At 38.7% G+C, this 9,634-nt stretch overlaps 1 protein-coding gene across 1 annotated transcript; it reads right to left on the minus strand.

The window, feature by feature from the left end:
* Positions 1 to 1,224: 1,224 nt before the first annotated feature.
* LOC124259816 (sodium-coupled monocarboxylate transporter 1-like) lies at positions 1,225 to 9,634 on the minus strand. Its single transcript, XM_046694018.1, has 9 exons — positions 9,186 to 9,634; positions 8,871 to 8,939; positions 8,009 to 8,060; positions 5,604 to 5,671; positions 4,746 to 4,826; positions 3,763 to 3,833; positions 3,396 to 3,591; positions 2,807 to 2,895; positions 1,225 to 1,249 (listed from the first exon to the last, which is right to left on the minus strand). The coding sequence occupies exons 1-9, from the start codon at positions 9,519 to 9,521 to the stop codon at positions 1,225 to 1,227; spliced, it is 987 nt and encodes a 328-aa protein (XP_046549974.1). The 5' UTR covers positions 9,522 to 9,634.

The following is a 9,634-nucleotide window of genomic DNA, read 5'->3' on the forward strand; positions in this document are numbered from 1 at the left end:
TGGTTTGTTGAGTTAGGGCTCATCACGGTGATGTTATAAGTCGCTGAATATGACATCGACATGTCAGCAATTGGGCAGTGATCTGTCGGGGCAGGGGGTAGAAGAGGCGTCTGTCTCACCCCGAGGAAACACTGGCACCGACCGCCAGCCACGTCAGAAAGCTGAGTCCAGTGAGTAATGCAAGAACAGCGCTCTGTTGAGAGAGGATGGTAGGAAACAGCTCATTATCCCATTGCAGAAATACTTAAACTATGTTTTGTGTTTTCTTTTATATGGTTGATAGTTTCTTGAGTTGTATAATGATTTTCTTCTAAAGTCAGTTATATGGATCTCGGATACTATGAACATGGCCTCGTGTTGTTGTTGTTGTTGTTTTGTTATTAGAAGCGATGAGCATGAAGAGAATCCAATCAACAGACGTCATACTCTTATCGCAAGATGTTATCGCTCATATTACTTCGTCTAACTCGATTCCTATCAGTTTGCTGTCCATCCCTCGAATATTCTTTTGACTTTATCATCAACATGTCATTCAACATTCATCAAGCAACATTATATATGTATCACTATACACTGTACTAAAACACCAATCGTTATGCACTTCAGTCTTACCTTAGTATCCACACCAGTCAGTACGTATATGCCGCCATATGTTGCCTTACAGTATAGTTTTTAACGTGGTGAATGTGCTAGAATCTACATCAACACGTAGTTTCAGTTGCAATAAAGAAATTGCCTACCTAGATAAATTTGTCATTGTGCTTTACACGTGATTTTTAATGCCACTCAAAACATGTGACACGCTTGGGAGCTTACAAAAACAACTCGGATGTCTTGAAGTGAGTAACTATTGAAAGGGTGAAATATTTAACAGTGTAGACCTATGAATACAGTTCTGTACATGTACTTGTACCTTTAACATAGCTACAATGAAAAGTTACACCCTGCTTGATAAGGTTACTTAAATGTTTATGAAGAGTTTAAGATCCACACTATTGCTTTCAATTAAATATAATTGATATATTTTAAAATGTCACATACTTAATATTTCTAATACATGAGTGTGGAGTTCAGCTGAATGTTTGAATATATAAGTATATATTTCGCCTATCCTGCTATATACTAATGAGCAGGAATATATATATCCACAATCTTGACCTACTCTTGTATTGACAAAGGGGAAGAGAGCCCCGAGGTAGAACAGCCCGGTTACTGGCCCAGCCGTCACTGAAGAGGCACTGTAATAAATCTGAAACAGAGTGAGAGAATGAGTGAGTTCAGTTTTACGCAGCTTTTAGCAATATTCCAGCAATATCACGGCGGGGGACACCAGAAAGGGGCTTCATACATTGTACCCATGTGGGGAATCGAACTCGGGCCTTTCGGCGTGACGAGAGAACGCTTAACTACTAGGCTACCCCACCGACCCTTTGAAACAGATCGTCGCAACATTGATCAGAGGCTTGTGCGAGAAAGGTGAAAGGTGATGGAAAGTCAGAAGTTACCCACCTTTGTGAAAGACATGGGCACAAACAAATAAGTAAATTCTCGAAAAACCAACAAATGTGAAATATTTATCAGTCAAACAAAATGGATGATTTATATGGTTTATATGGTGCTTTAGATGACAAAGACGTGTTCACCTGAAGGATTGACGTTGATCCTACTTGGGATACAACCAGGGCCAGACAACAGATTCAGGACTCCCCATGTCACAACTGAAGGAGAATGACTGATGAAAACATTGTACTGACATCTACACGTGGGATGTGTCCTTCTGTGTGTAGCAACAAACCTTCAAACTCCCCATTTCCTTATATATTGTGCACAGATGTACAAACCGTCCCACCCGCATTAAGTGAGTTGATATTTCTATACAGAAGGTAATAGGCTATTCGCCATATTATCTATATATCCTATCACATTTATCTATATATCAAAGTGTGATAAACAAATGTCAATTAATTATATGTCCAAAAGTATTTACGCTTATGTTTCTAAAGACCTAAAACCAGTTAAGCCACGCCCGCTCTCCTCAAATTTGTACATCAGGTTAAACAAATTCCTCTCAATACATAAACGTGTAATTATTACCACACATTGTAGACATATCAAAAGTATTTTACACACAGCTTGTTTTAAATTAATACTGCTCCACTATAAAGTATCCAGTTTTATTTACGTTTGTGACCAGTTAAATGTAGCGCCACAACAAATAAAGTTTAAGTATTAGCGGAATAATATTCCATCCTGTCCCAGAGTCAAAACTTTCTTCACCAACGTGTTTCCCAGCCGTATTTTACCTTCACTGCCACGTCGTTAGTCATATATAACTCGTCAGCAGATACACGTCACGCAATGCACCATTACCCTAGTAGAAGTATCTAAATAACCCTGTCAGTTTACAATGATGCTGGACAGCTATTGATTCAGAAGTTTAGAGACTTTGAACCGATTTGATTCAGAATTTAACTCTAAGAATTGTGAGATAATTTTGTTCTTAGCCTCTTCATGAATGAAAGGTTATAATAATAATATCTACTACTATCACAATATATTGTTTTACCTGCTATTTTTACAATAATTAATTGTCGAACATCTGACATTTGAGCAGCACAGGGTTTGATAAAGTCCTCCCATGTTATGTTTGCGAGAGCAGATACACCTGATGATAGTGAACTGTAATGAAATCAGAATCAAAGTGTTAAATACAATTCAAATAACGTGTTGATATATTTCCTAGAAATGTGTATTTACATATTACCCATAGATATACATTTCTGGCGCTTATTAAGGCCACACTGACCTGAGAGAAGCACTGAAGACTGCTGCAAGAAAGAGGCCCGGCATTCCTGGCAGGTTCCGGAAAATGTCGAGCATCATGAAGGGTAATACCTTGCAAATAAACAGTAGTGAAACAGGAACATTCGCCTTTTGGATTTCGCATATACAGCGTTAAAACGTATAAGAATTATCTCCAACTTTATGTATATTTTGTGATTGTCAGGGAATACCAAATACACAAACATTCGTACGAGTATGCATTCCTAACTGTGTGACTGTACCTGATCAAGGTTGGTGGATCTGATTGGATGCCAAAGGATCGCATCTCTTGTAGTCATAGTAACCATATGCCAGAAGACCACTGATGACCGAAAGACTTCCAAACGCAGGTGAGATCAGTAGTCCAAGTAACATCGCCCTGAATGGCAATCCTTCATTAGTCTACTTCACATACACATTATCACTATTGCAGTGTTATGTAATTGACAATAGAGGATTTGACATAACTGTCTGTAATGCATAAGGAAAACACAGCCAGCAGTCACTGTGAAATAATGATTAAGTAAAGAATAATGCTTGCAACAGGATATTTCATACGAACTATATCTTACCTGTAGAATAACATAAATACTTTTGCGTTTTAAGTTATCATTGAACTTGCTATCGTGCCTTCTGGCCTGAGTGAGTGACTTTGTGGATGTTATCCGCTGAAGATATGCAGGCTTGAACAGCCAACCAAATCCAGTGACCACCCTGCCTAGACTGAGGTTCCATACGGTATGGCGAATTGTCGGGTCGATGTCAAATCTAAAGAGAGGTGAAATATGTCGTGATGAAAAGGGAATGAAACACCAGGGTTCATGTTGTTGTAGCATGGCGAAGGTAGGTAACTCACTATCTTCGTGAGAGTACCCGAATAGTTATCCTGAAACAACTGTCTCCAGTGTCTATTCCCAATCTCAATTGTGTTGTACTTACATGAATGTCAGTCTCTCTCCATCCATTATCCTGGACCAAACTTCCTCGATTCCTCCACTATCAATTGTACCCTGTCATCAAGATACAAACCCTTCATTTTTTGCATATCGTATCTTATCCAGTGATTGTGTCATCATCTTTTGAAGGTACACTATTTCCCATCATTACTTCAAAGAATAACTTCCCAGTAATTTAATTGGAAGATATTTCGTGCATTCAATATCATGAGAATTATATACTGCTTTTATTATTAACTGTCTATCATAACATGCCATTAAAACATTCCACACACATATGAACCCGGAAGAGACTTTGAAAGCACAAAGAATCGAAATCAGCAATAATAAATTGGTTACTTGCAAATTATGAAAGCTACGTATAAAAACCAACCGAACAAAAACGTTTATAGCAATTGACATTTTTGCCAAACTTCACCTATATTTCTGAAAGAAATTTGTGTAGAAAGATATTTATCTATGTAACCCGAATATTCCCGGAACAAAGCAAATATCTACGCAGGAAAAAGATATCAATAGAGCATTTTGCTTAGATTATTTAAGCCAACAAAAACATGGTGTCTCTAAATGACCTTCAATATCACTCGAGGAAAATGGGTGCGATGGTTAACAACACAATTAATTCTTATACAAAAAGTAGGTTGGAGACAGAAATGGATCAGGACCTAGATTTTCGAAGCTCTCTTAGTGTTAGCATGGCTGGCTGGCTGGCTGAGTATGGTGTTACGCCGTTTTTAGCAATATTTCAGCAATATCACGGCGGGGGACACCAGAAATGGGCTTCACAAGTTGTACCCATGTTCGGAATCGAACCCGGGCCTTCGGCGTGACGAGCGAACGCTTTAACCACAAGGCTACCCCACCGCCCCAGTGTTAACATGGTCGTAAGTACCGTACATTAACATTAACTTACGACTATCTAGGCCCAGTACACGATTACGTCACTTTGAAAGCAATACTGCTTACCTTGATGATTACCGCCAGCATGCCGATAAACATTAGCATATACTGGAGGACATCCGTCCAAATCACAGCTTTCAGACCACCCTGGAAATATAAGGTCACAAGGCAATAGAGGAGGATTAATGTTTCCTTTTCTCCGGAAACCTGACAAGTAAAAACAGCTATCATGGCTGGTTTTCGTGTCACGTACATGATTGACACAGACTTATTATACGGTTACCACTCGAATGATGACATAATGGTTATGGATGATATGTTTCAAAACAAATGATTTCCTTGTTGCATAGGATCTTGAACAGGTAAACGTCAGATTCCAAGTTGAACTATTCTACAAAATATAATTACATTTTTAGTTTGAGAAAGGGAGTGGTTGGAGTTGTATTGTTACAAACTTGTTACGGGTAATCACACTCTCAGCAACCCTTCCTATACGAATGTAGCACTGGATAGTTTCACTCGGAATTGACGTAAGATGCAAATTGAAGTCAGCTATTGACAAGTTTATCCAATATGATATGATGTACGGGTTGAATGGCTTAGCGAATAGTTTTCGTGGGACCAAACGTTCATGCCTGTGCAGCAATCGTTCCGAACAAGGAATATCGTTGTGACACAATCGTGAAATAAGTATGTTAACATTTGTTCAATATCCATTTAATTGTATACAATAGCCATACAATGGCTCCTTTTTTGTAAATTATACTCTGCTGAATTAGACACGTTTCAACAATTATCTCTAATCGGCAAAATGAAGCATGCCGCTTACATTCCATCAGATGTATACAATGTATTGACTTTCAACACACAAGGTATGTACTAGTTATTAACAATGTCGAGTTTTCAAAAGACGGTTGAACTCACAATGGTGGTGTAGAGAACAGCAGCTGCTGATGTGACTAGGATCGACCAGGTCATAGAGAAGCCCGTCACTGGAACAAAATACAAATTCACTTAACTATACCAAAACGGTTGGTGATAACCTGTAAACTCATGTATTGGCATTGACCATCCGAACCAATCCATTCAGGATGCTGCGAGTGGTGGTGATAACACATAGAGATAAACGATAACGAGCACGTGTTGGGAAAGTTTATACGAAAGGGCAAAAGTAATAATTAATGTAAGCCATTTTACAAGGAAATGGCGATACTTGCTAAAACACTTGTATGTATATGAACATTTGTGACTCTATCACTAATCTATCTTAATCATTTGATGTAAAATATATTATTACCACACATTGTAATCTTCATTCAGTTGGAGGAAATAAAGAAAATCTATCTATCTATCTCATCTCCTGAAGCTTGATTCCAGAATCAGCTTACTTCTTTACAAGCAAACCGGTGTTTGATACTTTAGGTAAATCAGACCATGCTCAGCCTCTTAGCGAAACCTTTTTCATTGGAATGGTTTCGTTAAATATTAGACTATGACAGTTCGGTAATGTTAACGATTGGAATTTCCCCAGTTTGCAGCAGGTGTGGTAGTGTTGATAAGATGTCGTTCAGGTTTAAGATGAAGTGCCCATAGGTAATTAGACTTAAGCTTAGTCTCTGAATAAATGTGCTGAAATTGAACAGGAGACAAAATGAAAAGGGAGATTCTGGACCTGAGGAATTATTATTATTTTTCTTATAGGATATTTATATAGCGCACATATCCACGCAACTAGTGCATCCTCAAGGCGCTGAATCTAGATTTGCTTCACGTAGGGCTGTAGCATTGCAGAAAGGACTAATAATGTGATTCGGGGGCTGTGAGACAGACTTATAGATAATATGTGTGGTGGTTCTCATGTGACGTAGTGAGTGAGTTAGAATTGAACGTCACCTCGGTAATATTTCAGCCATATATATACGAGAAATATCATGTGACGTAAGTGTGACGTGTAATGACAATCAATTAACCAATACCAATACATTGATTAACCCAGGTGAACTTGAAATATATCAGGCCAGAGACATCGCTTCATGTTTGTCATATCAAGATCTATGTACAAAGATTCAGAGTGACTATAAACTCTCCACAAGGCTGTATGCCAAGAGTGATGACTTTCCAGTAGCCTACATCCGTGATCTGATGCAGAAGAAGTGGGACACCCAAGTAGGTATCAATAAATTACATGCAATAAAACCCTATATCGGTTACACCTACTTGGGTTTTCAGTCCAGATTTGAAGAGGTCATTATGCGACGATGTCGCATTGGCCACAGTGGATATACTCACGAATATGTATTGAAAGGCGAAGATCCTCCGTTTTGCATCCCTTGTGATGAATGAATCACGGTCAAGCATATCCTGCTTGACTGTGTTGAATATTCCATCACTAGGGATAACTATTTCAAATCACGAACTATGAAGGATCTTTTTAATAATATTAGTTCTCATTTAATTATTGCATTTCTAAAAGAATTAGATTTGTTCAATGATTTGTAAATAGATAAATGGTATTTTAAAGATGGTAGTATTAATTAGCAACTGTGATTGTTAGTGGCTGTATCCTCGAAAGGGGTTAAAGTATCGTAAAATTATTGTCCTCCTGAGAGGGTATGTAAGCCCCAAAACTTTCAAAGTCAATTTAAACGTATCAGGAGTTTTAAACGTAGTAGTCTTGTTATTTTAATTTTGGCTAACATTTCGTAGCGTAGAATATGAGTTATTTTAACTTATGGCTAAATTGTCTAAACTTGCTGACGGCTGAAGGGATGGTGTAAATCCAACTACCTAGGGTCCATGCAGGTAGCAAATGTACTGTAAGTCCCCATGGTCCCTAGTATGGTGATCTACCTTCAGTCGTTAGCAATCTACAGTCTGTTTTTATATTGTATTGTCATTTCTAGTTCCAATATTTTAGATTTAATTGCTAGTTTTAAATGGATATCTGTGATACACTAGTAGTTTTACTGTTCTTCGTCAACAGGTTTTTTAATTTCTAACTTTATTCATCTTTATTATAATTATAAAATGTTTTCGTCACGATATGGCTGAAATATTGCCGATGTGACGATAAATATTAACTCACTCACTCCTACTCGCAACATGTTCTGAGTTATGTCGTCATGTGTTTGTGGAAAAGTTTTCAGTTTCTGCTTTCTGCGAGAATACAAACTGCCCTTCTCTGTTGATACCGAAGGCGTGGTACAGGTGTGCTACGTTAGTCTTGAGGGTGTGTTACAGTTTGGGACAGATGTTGCGCATGTCGTGTTTGCTACTGGGTATACGGTTATGGTGACGATCATGCATGGCACAGATATATTTTCCATTACCTGCCTCCAATGCCATGCCTTGTCCAAACAAGATGATGCCCAAGTAGAAAAGCTGAAAATGCAAGAAATGGTATATGGCTCAATGTCTTCAGTTTGGGTATGGAGTGGAATGGTATTCTGTGGCGTCACAACCCATTAGCAAGCACAACTGATTAGTGTTAATTGCAGTTGAATGGTTAACGCTACCCGGACGAGTGCCGTCGAGAACATGTACTTTTAATGCAAATGCAAAACGTAACGTTACATTGGAGACTGATAATTCCCGCCCATACGATGCAGGTCTTGTAACAGACTTTTTGAGGCAGCAGATCATTGCTGTATATCTAAAGCATCACCTACCCCCCTCTCCTTAAAAGGTCTTCTTCAAGGATCAGACGGTTAACATGCACATACATTTATGACGAAGATCAACTTGAATGTTAATAACAAGTGTTTTGTCTTATTCAGGGTCGATTAATCGCATGCTGCATGTCCGCAGACGTTGAATGTAAGTTAACTGACAATATATTATAAGGCTCATATTGCTTAAAGCACCGCGATATGGCATTCCGCAAAAAAATGTATGCCGAAAGCTGGAGTAAACGATCAATAGATACTCATACATATGTTACTTGACCTTCTACGATGAGGAACGTGGTTTCATATGGTATCAACGTTTCTTCTTATTATAAATTAACGATGTTATTTAAGAATTCCTTTGTGCATTCATTCACAGACTCGGGCAGAGTAGCAACCAGTCGTCATTCAAGTACAGAAACTGATAATGTATGGTGTAAATTCCTGAAAACACAATGCTAATTAGTGATTAGTTTTGAGTATCACGGACATCATGCATTGCACTGTGTGTATCAGCGAGTCTTACGTTCTCAACACATCCAAGCACTGTCACTATGAGGCGCAGAGCTCGAGACTTGAAGCGGCCCTCAAGGAACTGAAATATAGCAAAAACCTTTCAAAAGATAGGTCATTTATATACTCTAAGATTAAAGGCTTCAAATCTGTTAGATCGGCATTTTACAAGAACTCTTGCATTATAATATAATGACCTATAGTTGCGTCTGTTGTTAGTGTGGAACACATTTTTGAAATGGCCAATGAGGTCACGACTCTACTGTAACACAAATAGTGCGACGTTTCTATAATTGTTCAGCTACAAAACAACTCCTTATATGGTTACCTGGAACGGGCTAGAGATATTGAGTCTCCTCAGAAGTGCCAAAAGAAGGAAGATTTCCAGAAGGTTTCCCACGGAGAAGGCCATCTCACTGAGAATCCACATGATGCCATGGCCATAGGCCTCTGCTGACGCTCCAACCATGGTAATTGACGAAGTGAACGTCGCCATCAAAGACAGCGCGACGGGAAGGAAGGTCATCGAACGTCCAGCCAGAAGGTATTCGTCCAGCCTACCATGCCTGCTCACAATGGCGTAGTATATGCCGATGCTCACAGACACGGCCACCATGACGCCAAACACTGTGTAGTCCCATTTCCCAAACGCAAGAGACTCCATTGATGCGGGTAGTAAACGTAATAAATCTAAATGTATATAGAGATATAGCACATTGAATATTCTACAAGATGAATGGATTATCAAACAAGCCACAGGCTAACAATACCAAGAGA

The sequence above is a fragment of the Haliotis rubra genome, unplaced genomic scaffold (genome assembly GCF_003918875.1).
Source record: "Haliotis rubra isolate DU_JTF1 unplaced genomic scaffold, ASM391887v1 Scf739, whole genome shotgun sequence".
In the NCBI taxonomy this organism is placed as follows: domain Eukaryota; kingdom Metazoa; phylum Mollusca; class Gastropoda; order Lepetellida; family Haliotidae; genus Haliotis; species Haliotis rubra.